Source organism: Trichogramma pretiosum, unplaced genomic scaffold, assembly GCF_000599845.2.
Source record: "Trichogramma pretiosum strain Unisexual culture from Peru unplaced genomic scaffold, Tpre_2.0 scaffold18, whole genome shotgun sequence".
Classification (NCBI taxonomy): domain Eukaryota; kingdom Metazoa; phylum Arthropoda; class Insecta; order Hymenoptera; family Trichogrammatidae; genus Trichogramma; species Trichogramma pretiosum.
This window is the reverse complement of record NW_019641681.1, coordinates 596054-618761: the sequence shown is the minus strand read 5'-3', so window position 1 is coordinate 618761 and position 22708 is coordinate 596054. Positions and strand designations below refer to the sequence as shown.

Sequence of the window (22708 nt, the reverse complement as noted above, 5' to 3'; positions counted from 1 at the left end):
AAATATACTATTAAACCTGTCGGAGTTATTTTTCATTTGTATCAATCCGATACGGTGTGTGTCTAGATACAGTCATCGCTGTGGAATTCGCGAAACCTTTCATTAGATAAAATTATGCACGGTGCCTAATGATGATGCGCATTTGCAGAAAATCGTAATCGAAACATTATTTTTAAAACCATTCCAAGCTCTCGAGCTCGGCAAAGTCTTGATTATCATTTACCTTGCGTCAGCGCAACTTGGTACAATAAACACACACACGCGCGCGCACACATAGAGGAAAAGCTTAGATATATACGCTACGCGTCAAACTTTCGCGATTTCTAACCCCGTGACGCGACGGCGGCGGCAGCAGCCTTACCCTCTATGCAAACGTACTAATTCAATTTGCCTGGAAGCCAAACGTACTATATATAGTAGCGTACGTAGGTATCCTTTTGTAAATACCTCGAAACTTGCCTTACGTAGCTCTGCTGCTACTGCTCCGGTGCCGCTGGTATTTTGCACGTGTCTATGTATGCGTCACCTTCCGTCGTACGCTTATTACTTTCACGCGTATATGTATGCACGTTCGCGCGCACACACACGAATGCATGCTTATTCTCTCTCTTCTGTGCGCTCTCGATTCATTCGTCGCTCGCTCGGTGTGACGTCTTGGTGCGCGCGCGCGCGGTATAGCTTTAGCTATGCTACACGAGCCCTGGCGCCGTCGCCGCGTTGTTAACGTTACTCTCGCTGGCTTGTGTACACGGAGCATTAAAGCCATCTCTCTCTCTCTTGCTCTCGCTCGTCTCGTCGTACCTCTCTCGTGCAAGCTCTCGCTCTTACTCCCTCACCTTCCATAGTACAGGCTAACTACGCCGCCAGCTCTAGCTTTCGCGCGCGGAATTGGATTCGGTCGCCGGTCGCCGCCGCCGACTACGACGACGACGACGCGCAGTTTAACCAACACCTTAGGCGACGCTTGGAAATTACGATGGCTTGTCTCGGAATATAGCGGCATGAGCTAGCAAGCAAGGAGCAAAAGCTACGTCACTGAGAATTATCGTTTCTTACCGGGCACTGCTCCCGCGCCACCACCGCTGCTGCTGCTGCTGCTTGCTCGCTTGCTTGGCGCGCTGGGAGAAATAGAGCAGCTCAAGTCTTATATGGGGTTAACCCATCGTTTAAGAGACTATTTATACTGTGTATGCATTTGCACGTGTACGTGTGTGTGTGTGTGGCTTCAATGCCAAGATGAATTTTGAGGCGAGAGCGAGAGATTGTACACACGTAGCAGCAGTAGCAGCAGCGGCAGCGGGAGCTTGATTGTTAATTGGAAGCGGTGGTTATGATAAAGCTCGAGATTGCACGATCCACCTACTGATGAGCTTGTTCCGGATATGCAGCGACGAGCTCTGATTATTGACTCGGCGCGGCGCGGTGCGGGATTGGGGCTGCGCCGCGAAAATAATAAAATTCAGCTCTCTTCTATAGTCGTTTCCGCTCTCGCGTCGATACCCATCGCTCCCCTTTTCAAGTTTTTCGGGATGATCGTTCTTTGTGAGCAATTCAGCTCTCTCTCTTTTTTACTGCAGTACGTTTCCAGCTGATATAGGTATGTATGTATGTACGTGAGTGTGCGTGTACGTGCGCGCGCGCGCGCCCCAGCCCTCACCCATCGATTCGAACGTGTACGCGCCGATTGTAATTAAAGGACCCGGAAGAGTTTGACCGAGTTGCCGTGCAGTGCGCGCAAGAGAAAGAGCTAGCTGCTGCGCCGAGCACTGTCATTTTCTATCGGGAACCTCCTCGCGCGCCCACCCACCCCTTTACCCTTTGGCTTCGGGAACCTATAGGCAGTGACCCGCTAATCAGTCTAATGGCTCTCGACCGATGGCCGACTTTTGACTGTCTCTAGCGCACGGAGCCCTAGCAGACACGGCCAAAAAGTCACGATCGTACGTATAGAAAAGCGTATACCGATTGATCGCATTTGAACTCGCGAAAATATAGTTGTAAAAGTATATATGAGTATTATTACCTGCTTGGAATGGATGTGCAGTAGCGACATAATAAAATAAAATAAAAAATAAGAAGAAGAAGCAGAAGAAAAAGAAGGGGATGAAAATTGCAAGTCGTTACGTGCGCGTTTTAATGTAGTTTTACGTCGATATAAATAAGCGTTGTAGCGATAAAAAATAAAAAATTATACGCACGCTGCCGCCGCCGCCGCCGCGCACGCACGTGTGTATGAGTGAGAATTACGATTATTACATTGCCGTGTAGCGATCACACCGAGTCACTATATTCCAAGTATCCAATAAAAAAATAAAATAACGCTCGAGCCCTGCTGGCGCGTACTTATATCATTTTGCCCTTCATAAAAGCGCAAGAATTCCACGCGATGACAACTGCGATACACGAAAACTCGTCGTCGTCGTCATCTCGTGTGTCTGCACACTTGTGTACATACTTGTGCGTTCCGTACGCACTCGGGGCTGTATTTCACGTCTTTCTCGTCGTCGTCGTCGCTGTTGTCGTAGTATGATAAGCGTTTACTGCTTAAACGAGGTGCCAACTTTAACGACTCGGGTAATTATTGTTTCGGGTGTACAAGAGTTCCTAGACCCCCAAAGAAATACATAGACATACTAGCACGTACACATACACATAGACATAGACGAGCTTACACACTGTGTAATCACGGCGCGCAGCCGAGCCAGGGACGCTTTTATTACGTGCAGTAGTGGTAATGCCGACGTGAGAAAGAGAAAATGTACAAAGCACCACGAGCTTTTTCGAAAATAAGACTCGACGCGTGCGCGCAGGCAGGCGGACGAGAAAAGTAAAAAAAGAAACGTAGTAGAAAACAAAGAAAAAGAAAAGAAAGTGTGGAAGGAAAGAAAAGAAATCTCGCGCGCGAAGAAGACAGAGAGAGAGAGAGAGAGAGAGAGAGAGAGAGAGAGAGCAATAGAGAAGAAAAAAAAATCAAAGCTCGGGGTAAGATACCCACGTGGCCCTTGAATTTTACGTGCTCGAGTGTTGTATACTTTTGGTGAGAGCCGAGATTTGGAGAAAAAGCCAAAGAGAGAGAGGGAGAGAGAATGGCAGCTTGCGCAAAACAGTAGCAGCAGTAGCACTGTTGTTGATGATGGCCTTCTGTACCACGAGCGCACAGAGAGAGCGCATGGCGCGGACAAACTTTTCACGGATAATGAAACTTGTTCAATTGCAGCCTACCTACCCCCTCGATCTTCCTCTCCCTCTCTCTCTTGCTACCACTTGGTAATAACAGTTGCCGAATCGAAATAGCGCCAGAGAGTGAGGCTGCGGCAAATTTGAGATTCTATAAATGTACGCCCCAAGTCTCTCTCGTATATATATACTTTTCCCGCAAATAGTAATAAGTAGTCGGCTCCACTGCACCGCGCACAGCGCGCAAGCTTGGCAGCGGTGTTATAGAGTTTTGTGCTGCGCTTGTGGATGTCAATATTTGCCTCGGGGCGTGACGAATCGTTTTCATCACGCGCGCGCGCGCGCGCGTGTCAGTATTTAAAATTTCCATCGTGTACGCTCGATCGTGCGCGTGTCCAGATGGGGATGGGGATGGGGATGGGGGTGGGAGGGGGCGAGCGAAGGCGAGCTGCTGATTAATGGATGAAACACAGTACACCGAAGCCACGGTATAGTACAGTCAGCGAAGCTTTCAAGCATCGTCGTTCATATTTGGCGGAGAAAAGCTCGAATTACGAGAGACCGAGCAAGAGGGGAGCATAAAGGCCGAAAATTGATCGTTTAGAATTCTTCGATACAAGCAGTGGGCTAGCAGTAGCAGCACGTGCTCGAAGAGAATGAATGAGAGAGAAAAAAAAACAAATAACTACTACAGTATCACTCCATAACGAACTTTAACACGATTATTCTACTTGTTATGCAGCAAACGGCGTACGTTACGCGCTCACGTATTACATACATTTGTGTAAGAGCCAGTTGGTAAGAGAAAAAGCAGCAGTCGAAAGCTCGAGTTATGCCACGTACAGCGCGCCCGTTAGTAGTAGGCCTACAACAGTGGTACGCGCAGGTACAGTAGGTGGGTGGCGGTAGCAGTGGCTCCGCTGCCCGTAAATAAAGGCGTATAATGTCGGGCGGTGTATGAGTTAAGGCGACGTTTATCGGTTTTCGGTTAAGGCCATTCATTACGAAAGCGCGCGGAGCTGCTGCTGCTGCTGCCGCTGCTCTGCAGGGCTATGTTACTCCGGCACTGCACTGCAATACTACTGAGCGCTACTCGCAATCAAAAACTGGCGCGCCCGATAAATTTCGCGATTATTAAGTGCACGAGCAGTTGCAGCAGCAGCAGTAGCAGCGGTGGTGGCAGCAGGGGGTGCGGTGAACCGCACAGCAACGAGGTAATAGCTTTGTATGCGCGTATATAAATGCAATGTGCCCTGGCGCTACTGCCTTGGCAATATAAGGAGTGAGTAGGATAGAGAGAGAGAGAGAGAGAAGGTGAGCTGTATAATGTACTGGGCGCGCGAGCGAGTGTGCGACGTTTTGCGCTAATTGCAAGAGACGACCTTTTCGTATTTACGAGCTTAAGTTTCTCTCTCTCTCTCTCTCTCTTATATTCCCCTCCCTCTCCAGTTTCTTCATAGGAATTCTTAATCACTGCCACCCTGCGCTGCTGCTGCTGTTCTCTTGCCGAATCGATCGCCCAAGTGAGAGCGAGCAAGAGAGAGAGAGAGAGAGAAAGAGACTTTACTGCGCACCTTAGTTATTTATACACCGTCTGATGGAAAATTATTCCTTATTTATACAGAGACGACGGTGTACAGCTCGCTAGCTGGTGTGTATGTATGTGTATGTGTGTGTGTGTGTGCCGCTACGCCGGATTATATGGAAATTTTCATGCCCGCTGCATTTCATTCGCTCGCTCAGGTAGAGTAAGCGCCTCTGGTATAGTAATGACGCTGCTGCTGCGTTGCACCGTTACTGACGCTGCGCTGTTGCTGGCCTGCTTTTTATTCACTCGTTTGTCGCGCTAGTTTGTTTGGTTATACTTATACTATACCTGCCACCGCGCCCCCGCGCAGGCTGCAGAAACGTGAATTATAATTCTCCCCCCCCCCCCTTTTCACGAGTATTACATCTATCTATTGAGGGCTCTTCTAACGAATCAGAGCAACAAATATTTGTCGATTCTCTTTCGAGAATTCGTTGCGATATTCTATGTATCGGCTATAGGTATACGCTGTAACGCGTATGTACGCTAGCACACCTCTCTCAGGCAGGCATTTATAAGGTCAAGAGTACAATCCATGCGCGTATAGGTATACATTCGTATATACCGAGATATATACAATACACGATGCAGTGTGCAACGCTGCATTGTACTATTCCTCGTAATGTACAGGGGAATATCGAGTGAATTTTGGAGAGCGAGCAGATATATAGCAGCAACGCCACGAGAGAAAGTATATATAATAAATGACGATCGTATGTACGAGCGAACGAAGCTTTAATACCTCTGTGTTTATCACGCGAATATTATTGCGACGAAGAATCGTAAGGGATTGCTCGCGACGAGTGTACGTGTTTTATTTTTAATATAATAGGCACCCAGCAGGACAAAGTGTCAATCGCTGTGAGGCATAATAATCGAGGGCTCGCATACTATAAGGTATACATTAGGATTCACGACGACTTAAGTATTGCTTAGTCTTATAACTGCAGCTCAAGTATTACGTCGATTCTGTGTTGTATATTCCAAGACATTGTAGCGCATGTATTTACAAATGAATTACAGTTATTTAGCCCCCCTTGAAGAAGCGAAGAAGCAATGATTACTTAACAGTTTACGTAGATCGGTGGTGAGGGTATGATAAAATTTAAGATAGAGAGAGAGAGAAAGAGAAAAAAATGGATGAAACTTGGAAAATAATGGCAGCGTTTGAAGTGCCATGCATACACTCGAGTGCTATCATCTTAAATCCTCCATTTTCATTAATTTCATAATGCAAGCTCATCTCTCTCTCTCTCTCTCTCTCTTTCTCTCCCTCTCTTCCTCTATTTCCCGAGTCCCAACGGGGCTTAAAACCTCGTCCACGGGCCAGCACCCTCGTGGTTCTCTGTATACTCGCGTGCAGCATTTATATATATACATATAAATACCGGCTCGTGCGCACAGTTGTAGTGCACTTTGCGTAGTACGCGCGTAGTAGTAGCAGTAGCAGTAGTAGTCGACGACTACATTGTACAGTGCGCCGCACAGCACAGCACATATAGAGTTGAATATCGTAGAAACGGCTGCAGTGGCGCAACTATACGTATACGTCTAGACGTAGGCAGCGGTAGCAGCGACGACGACGAATTAATTGCAAGCACCGCTGCTTCAACTAGACGTACAAAGAGCCAGAGAGGGAGAGAGAGAGGAGGAGGAGGTCGGTAAACCCTTGAGGAGGCTTTATCTCGCTCACAGCTCGCTTCTATATTATACCTACATACATACGCGGTGTACGTACGTGCGCGCGATGTGTTGCTTATATATATTATTGTACAGGCCTCTGCGCCAGTGTGTGTATGTGTCTGCAAGCTCTGTATACGTACATTTGCAGGTATAGGACGCACGTATACACACTCATAAGGAGCTAGAGAGAAAGCTGGAATGTAGAGAATCGTTGACGCTTATAAAGCTACACGCACATACATATCTACACGTACTCATATGTGTGTGTGTATACCGTGCTATTATGCGCCTCGCGCCCCGATGTATTCGAGCGCTTGTAGCACTTGAAGCTCTAGTCGCAGTCAAAGTATTCCCTTTCTCTCTCTCTCTCTCTCTCTCTCTCTCTCTCTCTCCATTTCTTACTAAGTGCTGCTTGCTTCGCGCTGTTATACGTGTACCTATATACATAATGTTGTATTGGCCAATTAACGCGTTTTGTCGCTAGATTATTCTCGCGCAGCAGCAGCAGCAGCAGCAGCAGCAGCAGTAACACATCCCCACACATGCATATATATAGTTTTAGCAGTAGCAATGGCAACGCGCTCGGCTCAATAGAGGGGAATGAAATGCCGTCAAATGAGCGTGGAGCGACAACACGCGCGTGTAGCAGCGCTTCCTTCTTACGTAGCACGACGTATAATGTCTGCGAAATCCCTTGTGTTAAAAGGGCGTGTCGAGGACGCGCGATGCTACACGCAAAAGAAATTGTCCAAGCTTTTTTGGTCGTTCCTCGTGAAAGCTAACAATTGTCGTCCATTCTCCTCACACGACCTCTGCGCGGACTGTATCGGATTATGTATTATGCATTATACGTAGGTATATGCATGAAGCTTTAATAGAGTGTACGAGGGTATACAGTACGTATGTAGACGATATGGTAAAAGAAGCAAACTGCAAGTGGCGAAATGCAAATCCGTCTTGAATTTCGGGTCGTTAGTAGCAGGCGTTTCTTAGCTCAAATTTGATCTGGCGCACATCTACACATAACCCACGCCTCTTATCGTGCATTCAGACCTCCTCCTCCTCCTCCTCCTTTCTCGACCCACCTTGCCCTAGCTTCAACCCTTACGTACACACAGACAGAGACACATTCGCGCGCGTGTAGCATACATAGACATTGAATACAAACTTGTCTGGAGATCTTTTGTGTATATGCTATATCTCCCCGCACACGTAGATACTACCTGGGAAACTAAATTCTCTTATCCCATTCGAGTCATCGCAGCCGCACACGTACCTACGTATGCATATAGCTGCAGCTAGTTCAGTTGCTACTGAACCATGTCACCCACATATAAACACACACACGTACACTACACACGCGGATATCTAGATAGCGAAGGTGAGAGGGAGAGAGGCTCTCAGTCTGTGTGCGTTACCGTTTAATGAATATGCAAATCGACAAGCGGGGGTTACGAAATGAGCTAGGCGAGCGAGCTAGCGAGAGAGCACAATATATATGTGTCGCCGAGCAGTAGTTGCTCGGTAGTCGTGCTGTATACATATAGACGTGTTCGATTGCCGTATATCGCGTTACGTCTCGGTATTATATATATACCTATATATATATAATAAAGCTCCTGTGCGCTTGTAATACGTCGAGCTGAAACGCAGCGCAGCCGATCCGCAGCGCGCGGAGTGTAAATGTCGCGAATATTATTTTTGCCCTTTCACGAGACCAAGTTATAACATATCGATATTCCACCGGGTCTCCGAAGGAGAAGATATTTAGTATTTGTATACTATTCGTGTCATAACACGTTGCAAGTGTGTGTGTGTGTGTGTGTGTGTGTAAATCTATATACGTATAGCGTTTATTCCCAAAAGGGATAAGATGAAACTTGCGGCTAAGAGACAAGTTAATTGAAAATCACACTTTACCCCTCCGGTGCGCTAGAGATTATAGATTGTATGAGCTAGCCAAGAGGATGATCTTGACATAGGCAAGCTTCTGACTTTAATGAATTACTCCCTCTCTCTTGCTCGCTCGCTCGGCTCCTCTATTTCCACGTGTTCTCTATACGGCCTTTATACTCGCGCGAAGTAGAGAAGCTCGAGCCGATCTCGGAAGTCGATAAAATCTAACCAGTCGTTTTTCGTTTAAAACTTGCACACATAAAAACATGTTGTATACATGTACATAGCAAAAAACACGGAGAAACTACAAAATGAGAAAAAAAGCTCGAAAAAATTGTCGCTATATATACATGTACGCTATATAAATATTTTCTAGGGTTTCGTTCTATTCCGCAACGTATGTATAGAAACGCACAGCGCAATAATACGGATTCTTTTCTTCTTTCGCGACTCGCGAGCTCGAGCTTTCATTGGCTAGGTTTGATTTACATGCATAGCATTCTCATATTGTTGCATACGTGTCATCTATATGTACGTGTGTGTATACGTGCGCGTACAGAGCCTTCCCATCAGTTCTCGCGCCGCGCGAAAGGTACATTCAACTTTGTGCATAATAATGCGCGTGACCGAACGAACGAATGGTGGACACACACACAAACGCACATATTCTCGCGCGCTCATAATATAATACTCGCGAATTTTAACTTTAATTCAATTCAAAATATACATAATATTACACAAGCGGACCGATGGTCGTGCTTTGTAATATTCATGATTTGTCCCTTGTTTGCCAACGGCCCTCCGCACCCCCTCACCTTCTCGCAGCACGGTAGACGTGTGTGTACCTGCGTACGACTCATTTGTTAAAATGAAGTTTTACCGTATTGTATGAAGCATCGACAATGAAGCATAAAAATTATTATTATTATCGTACTTATTATTATTATTTTTACCGGTAGATAAAAGCAATAGATTTGTTTGGAAATCGAGGTGATGTTTTATGAATTACAAATGTACATAAACCAACCCTGCAATGAATCAGCGAGTAATGAAAAAAGCGAGAAAAAAGCTCGTGGTATGCAATTGTGAATTAACACAACCTCTAAATACAGAACACGTATATCGATGCAAAAGCGATAGAGACAATTACCGTATTGTGAATGCAGATTATCAGAACAAAATTCAATAACTATATCACGATTATTATAGTTATAATTATAACGAGAGTTAGAAAATGTCGATGTCGTCGTGATTAATTATATATTCGCAAGCTGCTACCCTTGCCGTTGGAAACCGCTAAATCCAGCTCGATTATACTTTTGATGCGTATAATGCGACGCACAATCTCTCTCTCTCTCTCTCGGATATGAGCAGCATACGCATGTATCGACGAAAACCACGTAAAAAATAGACTGCGCGCTGCACTCGAGTTCTCGCGTCGCTGCTGCTGCTGCTGCTGCTGTCGTCACCGATGCGGTTTCGGCGTAACGCGCATCGACACGTAGCCTGTACATGGCGGGGGAGTAAAGCTTCCTCTCTCTAGCTCTGTGAAAATCCGGTCGAAATTCGGCATCGCTGGAAACTATACACGACGTAGCTGTGCGTGAGAGGCGAAGTTAATTTATGAATAACGAATTGCTCTTTTTGAACGTCATAAATATTGCATAAATCTGAGGTAGAACAAAAAATCCTCATAACGATCAATTCTTGTTGTGTTTCAGCTATGACATCAGGGGCAAACATTCGGAGAAGCCAAATCAATGGATGGTTGAGTATCTGAATCAGAGGGCTTACTTCCAGACGAGAAAGTATCCGGCGACGCTGAACATCAATCACGTGCAGGAGGACGACGAAGGCGAGTATCGCTGCAGGGTCGACTTTCTGAAGAGTCCAACTCGTAATTCCCGCGTCAAACTCGACATAATAAGTGAGTATTACAGATGAATATACCTAATCCCCGAATTACGACAACTTGTGTGTGTGTGTGTGTCACGATTCCACTAATCCGCTGTTTATCTCACACCCCATTTCTACTTTCAGTACCACCTGCAAGGCCAAACATCATAAACGAGCAAGGAAAAACCGTGGGCACTTTGGCGGGACCTTACGTCGAGGGTGGAGACATGAAGCTCAGCTGTTCAGTATCCGGAGGTAAATGAATACTTCAGTCGTATACACGTATACACATACACAAACACATACACATACCGAGTTAAGCCATACGTATATGTATCGATATATCGACCCCCTCAGTCACGTTCCATTACTAGCAGTCGGTGATTTGCTTTTATTTTGCTGTTTTCCGACGACGACGACGACGACGACGACGACGACAACCACCAGAATAGCACTCGGTGCGGCAGTGGTCGGCAAGTATATATCACATACACGCCCGAGTATATTATCCGCACGCAAGGTCCATTATATGAATTATGAATTAACGCGAATAACGAGAGTCCCTTGACTCTCGGCGACTGCGCGCGGGTGGGCGTACTTTAGTACTATATACAACGGTCTCTTACGTACACGTTCGCGAGTATCAATGCGCCGCGCGCCGCATTCTATACAGTGCGTATATATGAGCGTATAGCGCACATACACACATTGCCTTGCGCACTGTGTCTAACAGCCCTCCAGGTGGACATGTTCGATGTCGTACGCCACACGGGTCAGTGACTGTCATTATCTCATCATCGCATTGCCCCCATCTGACCAATCTGTTCATCGTGCGCCCACCTATGCTAAGCGCGCGCGCGCACACACGCGTACGTGTTGTACTGCTGTGTTTCGTACGTGTATACCACTCGAGAGAGCCGTATAAATTATTAACATACGGAAATGCAAACAAAAAAGCATACTTTTACACCGTAAAACGAGCGCTAATAGTTTCTACGGAAAATTGATCCTTTTTCTTCTTCTTCCCTCCTCCTCCTCCTCAACCCACTTTTTTTTGTTCTATCATTCCCGTTCGAAGAAGAATAATTGCAAGCTCAGAATTCTCTCGTTTTGCTCGCGTGCACAAGAGCTAGCGAGAGCTCCATGTTTGAAAAGTATTTTTTCAATACTCAATTACTACCATAAGCGCGGGGCGAGAGAGAGATTCTTTTCGCTGCTGCGGCTTTTCGAATGATATTTCACTTGACTTTTCTGTAGCCGAGAACGAGGAGGATGAGTTGAGAAAAAAGGAAAATTCTCATCTGCTTTCTTTCTCGACTACTTTTTGAAAACTTTAATATTGCTCTCTCTCTCTCTCTCTCTCTCTCTCTCTCTCTCTCTCTCTCTCTCTCTCTGGCTTTCTACGCGAGATGTGTGTCAGGTTGAAGCTTGTGCTTTTTATTCGCACACATACACATACACGTATACATGCCCCGAGAAAAGCACCTCTTTCAGTTGAATTATGGTTAAGCTTAAAAGTAATAAGTAGAAAGAATTACATTTCCTTTCCAATTTTTATTAAAAAATATCGAGACTTCTTCGATTCTGTCATTTCCATTATAATAAAAGTTTTTCACCCATTGTTTTTCTCACTTTCTTTTTTGCAGGTCGACCCGAGCCGGTCGTAAGATGGTGGCGAGGAGAAATGCTGCTCGACGCCACCGTCGCGAGGGGCGATTTGGTCAAGCGAAGCACTCTGGTCGTGCGAAATCTCACGCGCTCGGATTTGCATGCCAAATTCACGTGTCAGGCGTCCAACAACAACATAAGCCAGCCTGTCTCGGCCTCCGTAGCTATAGATATGTATCGTAAGTACAAAATACCTGTGTTTTTACTCTGATTTTTTTTTTTTTTTTTTCATACGTATCAGCAATATCATTTTCGTTATCGTTTGTTGTTAGAGTTTTTGAGCTTAGAAATTGTTTTTTTTTTACAATATACGACAACTTGTGTACGCTCAGAAAAAAAACAACAACGAAAAAACTATAAACAGCGGCATTTGAACAGAAAAAAAAGTTTTACTCTACGAGCGATGTTTTCCTTATCGTTAAATCGCAACAACCGTGAGCGCGCGCTCGTGGGAGGCAGCTGTGGCGCAAGCTCGATCAATGCGAGTCGATAACACACTCACGTATATATATGTACGCGGGTGGGCGCGTGCGGGTATTTTCCAAAGTGTGCGCGCACTTTTTTCCGAAAAATAAAAAAGAAAATATGTGCAAGCGGGGGATTGGCGCTGGAAAAGCAAAACTCACGTATCAAATATCTCGTAACAGAGTGGAATACGAATGCATAAACTTAATAAAACTAAAAATGTTGTAAAAGTCGCGCACAAAAAAAAAAAAATAATAAAAGGGAACGAATTTTTATGCTCGCTCTTCGACGTTAAGGGGGGTGGTACGCATGTACAGAGAAAGTTATAACTTCTAGCTGTCTATATATTAGTAGTATTGTGTAAGTACAGAAAACTATTAAGCTTCGCTAACCATTTCTCTCGCTCGCTCGCTCCTCTACCTCTGATAGCCACAAGAACAATTGAAACGTTTGGACGCGTTGCTCGACCGCATACAGTTTCCCAAGCTCGCGCGCGTGATTCTCACTGACCGTATAACTCCGCCTGTGCCTCCGATAGTTATATGCTGCTGCTATTGCTGCGTCTCACTCTCGTACCAATTGACAATGAAATCTAGTTTTAATGGCTTTTCAAGACAAAGTCGTTAACGACCTTTAACCTTATGCTAACTTTTCGGAAATTAGACTCCAACGAGAGAGTAAGAGTAAGAGAGGGTTGAAAAAAATAAAAAGGCAACATAGAAAGTTAAAGAAATATAGATCTGCAAAAAAACGTGTTCTAATGTCACGTAAAGCTGCACAAGAATCCTCTATACGGCCCGGCTTGTATTTAGCGCAATGAGAGAACGAGAGCGCGCAGCAAAGAACGAAATTTCTCCGACCGAAACGGAATGGAAAAAGACTGCCGAGAGGAAAGAGAAAGAGCGAGTGAGAGAGAGAGAGAGTGAGAGAGAGAGTGTGTGTGTGTGTGGGAGGGCGAGAGAGAAATCGATCGCAAATTGAGAGCAAACTGTGAGAGAAAAGAATTGGTAACTCAGAGAAACGAGAGTCACAAGAGCGAGAGTGGAGCTTGCGCTAGTTTTTCGCCCGTACGTGGAAAACGTAATCGATGCTTTCCGGGCTGCTGCTGCAGAAAAATAGAGACTCTGTGTCTGTATACGTGTGAGTCTGTGCGTATGCAAGGGCCGCCTGTGTGTCCAAGTACCAAAGCTGACCGGTGCTACTACTGCGTACGCTCAGACGCACATATCTCTGTGTACTACGTGCGTGGGTCTGCGTGTAAAAAGGGTTCAAAGGTTAAAAAAAAAATTTTAGCAGCAGCAAGGGCATATAGCGAAACGCAGAGTGAAAGAATATATATAAAAGAGAGATTATACAAAAAGTACAGCGAAAGAGTAAAGTTAAAAGTTTTATTTAGCACTCGATTTCCTTTTACTTCATGGACGTTAGCTTTCGGAGAAGAGGGAGAGAAGCTGGGAGAGATTTAGTAGAAACAGCAGGCCAGGGTGCAAAAAAAGCAGTACCTTTTTGACTGCTTTTATTTGCTCAACTACCCTTGAAACTTACAATTTCCATCTTATTATTTATCGATTGGATAGGATTTAATTTGCACTCTCGATTCGTGAGCTCGAGCATTTTTTTTCCAGCTTCGAATCGCCCTTCCACCCCCACACCTTATTTGTTCGTACCTTCGACGATTTCATTAAATTATCGAGCGCCTAGTGAAACTCATTTCCGAAAACGTTCCTCTCTCGCCTCTCTCTCTCTCTTTCTTCTTGGGCACACAATGAAAAATTTCAATACACTCGGGTTTTTTCTCTGACTCTTTTTCGTTGGCAGCTCTCGCGCAGCAGCAGAGGAAACTTAATCGAGCAAAAACTACACGACTCGTTCGTATTCTTAATCTGCTTCGGTTACCGCAAAAGAACGGGGAGTAGTAGAGAACGCGCGCGCGATCGCACACAATCGACCGGGCGACCTTTTCGTTTTTTGCGTGTTAAAGAAAATAAGCGATCCTCCTGAATGTGGAGATTATTAGGGAGGGTATACGATATATATATGGTGCTACATATATAGATGTAGATGCGAATTCCGGGAATTGAATTGACCTCTCGTGGGATAGAGCACAGAGAGCAGCGAGCTATCTATGTAAGTGTGTGTGTGCGTGTTACATATATATACATAGGTACTGCAACGGCGCTGGCGGTGGCTCTGCGGAGAAGAGGTAGAAGGGGGAAGAGAGTAGAGAGAGCCTCGCTTCGTGCGCGCCTTCTTAATCGAGCCTGACTAATTAGAGGGCAGTCCACTGCTAATGGAGTCAGTGACGGTTTACTCTCTCCGCTCTCTCTCTACTCTTGGGTCTTCTTCGCCCTCTTCTGCGTCTGATTTAACGCCATTATTACTATCCTAGGCTCTCGTGCCTCGTGCGCGCTCCGAGCAGCGCTTTGTGTGTGCTTTGAGCAGTTGGGATTTGCTGGCCGAATTTTATCATAATTTACTTATTAACCTCGTGCGCGCCTTTTGCATGATAGCCTAGAGAGAGATAGAGAGAAGTAGAAGAATTGAAGAGAGAGAGAGCAAGAAAGAAAGGGAAAGAAAGTTTAAATTGTTTTTCAAACTTACCCCTCGATCTCATGCAACATCGATAATTATCCTCGGCAAAATCTCGGCAAAATTTTCCAGTTACACAGCAGTTTTCGATTACTGCAGAGGGAAGGGAGGGAAAAAAAATCTCTCTTGCGAGCAAAGTTTGATATAGTAGTGCGCAGCAGCAGTTGTAAATATAGAAGTTGAGAGAGAAGATGCAAAACGAGCTTCTTCTTGCCGAAGACCGAAGTGAAATTCTCAAATTGTTTTGGATTCTACATGACGGATATAGAGACGCAATTGTTCGAAAGAAAAAGAGATAGAGGCAAGAAACTCCTATGCAGTGCAGTTTCGAGTTATGTAAAATGCAGCACGGAGTCTCGTTGATTAGTCCGGACGGAGATTCAGAAAGACAAGGGCTCGAAATTTACGTCAAACAATATTTCTCGCAGCCGCTTTTCTAAGGCAAATCACAGATTCAATCTGCTGTACGGCTCTCGCTTTTTGTCCATAAGACAACTTTTCAAAACTTCTCTCTATACGTCGCAGAGAAGCAGTACCAGCAACAGCAACAACAGCAGCAGCAGGAAAAAAATCACGGCTACTACATGCGCGCGAGCAAGGGAAAGGTAAAAAAACTCTAACAACGAGAAGACAACCCTTCGGTTAGAAAAAAAATGGAGAAGAAGGAGAAAAAGTAAAAAAAAAAAAGCGAAGAGAGTAGTATGGCACAGTGCTTTTGAAGCCTCGAGTGCCCACTCAGACACGAGAACCCCACCGGCAGACCTCGAGAATGTAGTCGCTATGCTCGAGCCTTACTATACATGCACAAGGGCGTGTGCGCATGTAGCAACTCGAGTTCGCCGTCACACAGTTTGGCGAAGCTCCGAGCGCGCGCGCGGCAGATTCTTTTCTCTCTTCTTCTTCCTCTTTTTTCTTTTTTGCTTTACAACCCCATATCTGACTCATTGTTTTTGCAATGCATTAAACGATAAGCTAGTGATCAAAAATGTTCATTCAGGCTAATTGTCAAACGCGCCCCTCCATACATATTTTTCGTATATTTAATACCGACACGATGGCAGAGAGCGAACGAAAAAAAATGGCTCATAGCGCAAGAAAGTTTTAAACATTATGTTTGGGGGCATACGGTCGTGGCGGTGTTGAAGCGGAAGTTCGGTTACGATTTGTCGTCTTTGCGGGGGTGTGCGCGCGAGCTGAATTTCTGTCCCCTGCCACTTGTACTCGTTCGAAACGCATTAAGGTCAGGCGGCGAAGGACGGCGGCGCTCGACGAAACGTTATGGTGACTGCCCGGGCGTCACTGCTTATACCCATGATTCGTCAGACCGAACGAAACAATATCCTACAAATAGCGTACATACAACAACAGCTGCGCAAGCAATAATACCATGTCTTGAATACAAAAACTTGACGGGCGAGAAATAACACGATACGATTTTTCTTTCTGTTTCCGTTCTCGATTCAGTGAGTCCGCTGAACGTGACGATATTGACGAGCGAAGACGCACCTCTGAGCGCTGGTCGCCAGTACGAGATCACATGCATCACCGTGGGTTCGAGGCCGGCAGCCAATCTTAGCTGGTACATGGAGGGTCAATCGCTGAAAAATTTCACTCAAAAGGTCAGTATTCTTTTTTCACATTTATTACGACAACAGCACATGCCCATGAACGTTTTTCATTCGAACGTTCGCGCGAGTCTCGTTAAGCCAAAGCTGCGTCTATCAGTATTTACATCTCATTCGGTGTGGCGAACCCCGGTATACACACACCCAAGTGTGTGTAAGTGTTCCGAGCCATTACTCGAGCCATGCGATACAGCACGCCAAACTGCAATTACCCACATGGAGTAATGGCAATTTGAAAAATAAGATCTAAAACTCTCGACTCATGTAAATTTATGAAAGTGGTCATGTAAGATTTCTTACTTATTGTCGAACGTAATTTTCTTTTTTTCACGTATCGACGCAAAAGTTTTTACTCGTTCTCGCCGTATATTGTACTACATTCGCGCGATCTCGTTGCTTTGCAGGTTTCATCCGCTGGCAACATGACGACGTCCAATTTAACGTTCACCCCCACCAAATCTGACAACGGCACGTCCATCACGTGTCGGGCGGAAAATCCAAATGTCAAAGCGGCCGTTATGGAGGATACGTTGAAGCTCAATGTGTTTTGTAAGTTCGCCGCAAGAAGCACCACGTATTTTATTCATTTCATATAATTAAAAAGAGCCAAGCTGTGAATTCTTATGTATGAAAAAAACGGTTTACTCCCCACAGACGTACCAACGCTGACGCTGAGTCTCGGCTCGAACATGAATCCTGACGACATCGAGGAAGGTGACGACGTTTATTTCGACTGCAAAGTCGACGCCAACCCGAGCGCTTACAAAGTCGTCTGGAAACACAACGTAAGTTCCCTTTTTTTTGCTCTCTTCTACTCTCACTCTCTCTCTCTCTCTCTTTCACTTAATACAACTTCTTTTTTCCTATGGCTATATTTAATCGTGGTTAAAACATTCCTCCTTGCACGAATTCGTACACGTTTTAAAAACTACGCTTGCATAAATACATTTTTCTCTCTACTTTATACATACAAAAATATAGCAAACTCGTAGCCACGCTCTCTCTCTCTCTCTCTCTCTCTCTCTCATACACACACACACTCACACGTCGTTTCTTGTTTAAATTTTCCTACCAAAACTAGCGAGTTTTTCCTCTCTCTGTCTCACTCTCGTGGCAGAGAGAAATTTACGAAGGAATCACGCGTTCCTTTGTCGAATTTTTCACTGTGTACCTTCTCTCTCTCTCTCTCTCTCTCTCTCTCTTTCTCTTTTTCTTTCTCTCTGTGCCAGTTGCTGCACAGCACAGCATAGCACGAGACGCGCGCGCGCACTCGCGAGTCGCGAAAGAAACTTGCGGTCGACGTTTCGGAAATTGAGAAAAAGAAAGAGAAGAGAACTGCACACTGCGAGGAATTTCGGTCTTGCTTTGATCCGCATACATACACACTGCACATGCACGAGAGAGCGCGAGAGTAAAACGGGAGAGTAGTTTCTCGCTGCTTTAAGCTCGACCTTTAAGCGCTGCTGTACGCTTTGAAACGTTACGCTTCTCTGTGTGTGCGTGCGTGCTGCTGCTGTATATGTTTGTATGTTATATTCTCTCACTCACTGACTCTCTCTCTCTCTATCTCACCCTCGCAGGGCATAGTGCTGCAGAACAACGCGAAACTCGGCATGATAGTTCAGCAAACGAGTCTGGCCCTTCGCAAAGTTAACCGTTCCCAGGCGGGTAACTACACGTGCATCGCCAGCAACGTCGAGGGCGACGGCTACAGCAACATCGTGGAGCTCAAAATCATGTGTGAGTATCATAGCACCCACACACCCACACATATTATTATAGCTCTCCTGGCTATATTACGTGTGCGCTACATAGCAGCAGAGTAGTTACATAACTGGCCTTTTCGCCCCCGTTGCGCTGTTACAGACAAACCAATCTGCGTTCAGGACCAGAAGCGCATCTACGGAGTGGCGCGTCACGAGGAGGCTCGGGTGCTCTGCCAGGTCGAGGCCTATCCGCCGCCCGACAGCTTTCGCTGGGCCTTCAACAATACCGAGGAGATGAACGACGTGTCGTCGGCCCGTCACAGCGACTCCACGATCTCGGCGCAGAGCGTGCTCACCTACAAGCCGGTCAGCGAAACGGATTACGGCACGGTGCTTTGCTGGGCCAGCAATACCGCTGGACAGCAGAAGAACGCCTGCATCTTTCACATTATCGCTGCCGGTCAGTAGTGTACCCATGCGTGACCTATAGTCTAGTGGCATAATACCCCGCCGCGCGCGAGTGCATATGTCTCGTTGCACGCGCTCCAAACGAGAAAAGTTTTTTGTATACTACTCTACGTGATGCTGTATAGGCGTGCATATCGTATCAACAGCGTTGAAAAAAAAAACGAAATATTCTCAAGCCCGTACGCGCGCGCGCGATCGATAAAACTTTGCGGGTATCGCGCGCGCGTGATGCTGTTGCTGCCGTTGCTGCTGCTGCAGAGTGGAGCGCGTGCGGGTGAAAAAGTTGATGCAGTTCCGCTGTAGTATGTGCAATAGCTAGGCGTTTGGGAAAATAAAAAGTTGCACCACTCGAAAAAACCGTATAACACACATTTTGCCAAGTTGCGCAAACTATACACATACACGGCGGGGTATAGTTATATATTTACAATAAAAATACGTCGACGCAAAAACGTAGCATTTTTCCTAGTTTTAACTCGAACGCCCGCGTGCGCGCGCGGGCTCGCGTATTTACCATGAGAATTTTTAACCCCACCGAGACATATTTGTAAAATAAGTTTTTTTTTGCCGATCTCCCTCTCCGGAGAATGATAAAAAAATATCCGTGGATATCTTTTTCTTTCTCTCGCTCGCTCGGTCGCTCGCGCGCGCGTGCTATAATATATATATATATATATATGCGAGAAGATGCTTAGCATGCCCGCGAGCAATGGCGTCAACGTCTCGTACAACGATCCGTTGCTCCTAACAATGATTCCGTCGTCGCAAATGGGAGAGGAGAGATAGTCGAGACGCCCGTAACGAGCACTTTTTGCCTTCTCTCGCGCTCGTCGTCGCGTATAACGTCTCGAGAAAACAACGCACACACTTTTGCGCGCGCATCTCCGTTTACGTGCTCTCTCGCCAGCTGTGTATGTGTGTGTATAGACGTATGCGTCAATTTTGCTTCTGTTTTTTTTTCGACCCTCTTTATGTGCTCTCGGAGAGAGATATTCCCTAGCCTCGTGGGTGGAGACACGTGCAATCACGAGCTGGAAGGATGATGTAAAAAAGGAAATGGAAGAAGCGCAAGAACGAAAAAGCAACAAATAAACAAAAACGTGTAATGTTATTTTGCAGGTAAACCAGAGCCACCGTACAATTGCACGCTAACGAATCAGACAACGCAATCTCTGTCGGTCGAGTGCACGGCCGGCTTCGACGGCGGTCAGACTCAACACTTTCAATTGGAAGTCTTCGATCAATTAACCGGTCAATTGCGGGCGAACGTGAGCTCGCGCGATTCGGCCACGTTTCACGTGCACGAGCTCGAGCCCGGCCGAGTATTGCGTATGTCGGTGTACGCGGTCAACGCCAAGGGCCGCAGCGAGCCGACCCTGTTGGAGGGCTTCACTCTCAAGGTGGCTGAAAAACAAACTGGTGAGTTATACACGCTGTTATATCGCTGTACTGAATTGTTGCCTCATTTTTTTCTTGAATATTTTATGGATGCATCGATGTACGCATAAGCTTTTTCGTCATCGCCGTCGTTCGGTACGACGACAGAGAAGAGCATGGTTGTGTCGTGAAAAAGAAATGCATCACGAGAAAGCGAGGAGTCTCGCGTGCATATGTATTATATACTCGTATAACGTACAGGTCAACAGGAAATAAGAGGCGCAAGGGTCAATTCGCAGAGAGGGAATATTTAAGTCGACGAGTCTTTTGCGAACTCTATCTCTCTCTGGCTCCTTTGCCCCGTGTATTTGTTAGTCCGAGTCTAGTGGCTGCTGCTCCTGTGTATACTCACATGCACGCCTGGTATACGTATGCTCTTTTCGCTCTCGAAGGCAGCAGCTCTCTTCGTGAATCGGACGAATTATTAAACTAGAATTTTAAATGAACTAAAGACGCGATATTCGCAGCTTATGCACGTATACGCGAAGATGTGTGTGGTCGAGCGCGACCATACAAAACCCAGAGAGTATATCGATACGAAACGAAAGAGAGAGAGGGAGAAGAGAGAGGAGAGAGATAGAGATAGAAGCATATCGAAGGCGGAATAAGCGAGGGCGTAATCTACATACGTCGAGATAAATTTTTAGCGCGAATAAATTTGTCGATGCTCGTGCCTGGGATTTATGAACTTGGCCGGCGCGATCGTATTACCACCGAGCGCCCGGTTGCCGCTGTGTATACGTATATATACAAAATGAAAATCGAAGAACGAACGAGCTGTGCGAGAGATTGCCTCTCTCTCTCTCTCTCTCTCTCGTTCTGTATACATGGCATTGTGCGCTCGTATAAGCGTGCGCGCGGGAGGATTATTTATCAAGTATTCGCGCGCATACGTACACACACACACACACACACACACACACGCATATATAAGAGAGGGAGAACGTCAGTTTTGCATAAAGGCTCTATTAATCGAGTAATATATCGATGCACGCACCAGACGGTAATAAAGCTCGAAAGACGTTGAACGCGCCCGCGTGCGGATATATCGACGATCGTACGAAAAATATCACAGACTCGGAATTTCGCGATTCAACGCAAATATTTAATACATCCTCTCTCGTATGCGCGCTATCACTGGCTGCGATCTAATCGCGTTGCAAAAATCTAATTAGCTCTCTCGTCGGATGTACGCGTATCCGTGGGCGATACATGTACACTCGTGCTCTCTCTCTCTGGAAACGTCGGAATTTTACGCTGCTGCGGAGTAACGCGCATATTATTATGCATCGGTTTCATTTGCAAAACCGAGACAGAGCAGAGAGCGATGGAGCAGAGATTTCGCGTCCCTAAAATATCTCTTAATCAGCTTGATAGTTATATAGACACGTGCCTATATATAGATGTGAACGCACTGCATCGTGTATAGCGCAGTGCAGTGACTAACCAATCGAATATTTCAATGTATATATAGGTATACAGGCGGTGCATCGGTGCATACCGCGCTACTGCTGCCTGGGTAAATATACGCTTTAGCGAGGCATACCTTCATCAATATATACATATGCCATGCTGCGTAGAGCTATGCGTACATTCCCAACATATAACTCATTTACGATATATATATTTGTGTGCGCGGTGTATCTTATAGATATAGACGTTATATGCATATATTGATAAAACGATGCACCGCAGTGCGCGTACTGTTCACAGGAACCCCCGTGCCTTTCGAAATTACGCCGCTGCTGGGCATACTGATTGGCTGCCTGGGAGTGCTGCTGTTCTGCACAGTGGCCGTGCTGCTGGCCATGAAGCTACGAAGCGATCGCAGAGGCGGCGGCGGCCACCAGAGACCAGGCGATTTACCTTTAAAAAAATCGGCGGCGCCGAGCTCCGAGGACCTCTACGATCCGGATGATCGTAATCCCGACGTCGTGCCGACTAACAAAGGTAAGGGCCGAAATAGAAAATAAATAAGTTTTGCATAGACGAAAAATTGAGATTTTTAATCTTGACTTGCGTGTGTGTCATTATTGGGCGATTCGCAGACTCGGATTATCAATTGACAGGTTCGACGGCGGGCACACCGCTGGCGGTGCAGCCGACGCCGGACAGCCTAACGTCGACGACGACGACGGCCTTGCCGCCGCCCAGTCAGCTGGTGGCCAATCACCTGCCCAACTATTCGCACAATGACTATAACAATTATCCTACTCTACCGGTAAGTTTAGCTCCTCTCTTCTCCTATATATATATACATATGTGTGTGTGTGTGTGTGAGCGAGCAGCGTACAGTACAAACTTTGCGCTTTAACGATCGATCCCCTTATGTACTCACAACGGCAGCAGCAGCAGCAGCAACAACAACAACAACAACAACGAAAACAGGCAGCAGCAGCAACGGAGATTGCATCACACACTAGCATGTGTGTCTGTGTGTCTGTGAGCTGTATATGTAGAGCAAAGCGATTGCTGCTGCTGCTGCTGCTGCCCCCCCCCCCCCCCCCCCC

General features: G+C 46.1%; 1 protein-coding gene across 4 annotated transcripts in view; it reads left to right on the top strand.

Moving 5' to 3' along the window:
- The window catches only part of LOC106652212 (nephrin), a 163235-nt gene that overhangs the window by 134670 nt on the left and 5857 nt on the right, over positions 1 to 22708 (top strand). For all 4 annotated transcript variants that reach the window (XM_023461019.1, XM_023461018.1, XM_023461016.1 and 1 more), the window contains 11 exons: positions 10066 to 10271; positions 10385 to 10495; positions 11887 to 12087; positions 16427 to 16581; positions 16992 to 17136; positions 17242 to 17372; positions 18168 to 18327; positions 18454 to 18753; positions 19881 to 20180; positions 21894 to 22148; positions 22247 to 22419. In XM_023461019.1, coding sequence (XP_023316787.1) covers positions 10066 to 10271; positions 10385 to 10495; positions 11887 to 12087; positions 16427 to 16581; positions 16992 to 17136; positions 17242 to 17372; positions 18168 to 18327; positions 18454 to 18753; positions 19881 to 20180; positions 21894 to 22148; positions 22247 to 22419 — 2137 coding nt within the window. The remainder of the gene's footprint in view (positions 1 to 10065; positions 10272 to 10384; positions 10496 to 11886; positions 12088 to 16426; positions 16582 to 16991; positions 17137 to 17241; positions 17373 to 18167; positions 18328 to 18453; positions 18754 to 19880; positions 20181 to 21893; positions 22149 to 22246; positions 22420 to 22708) is intronic.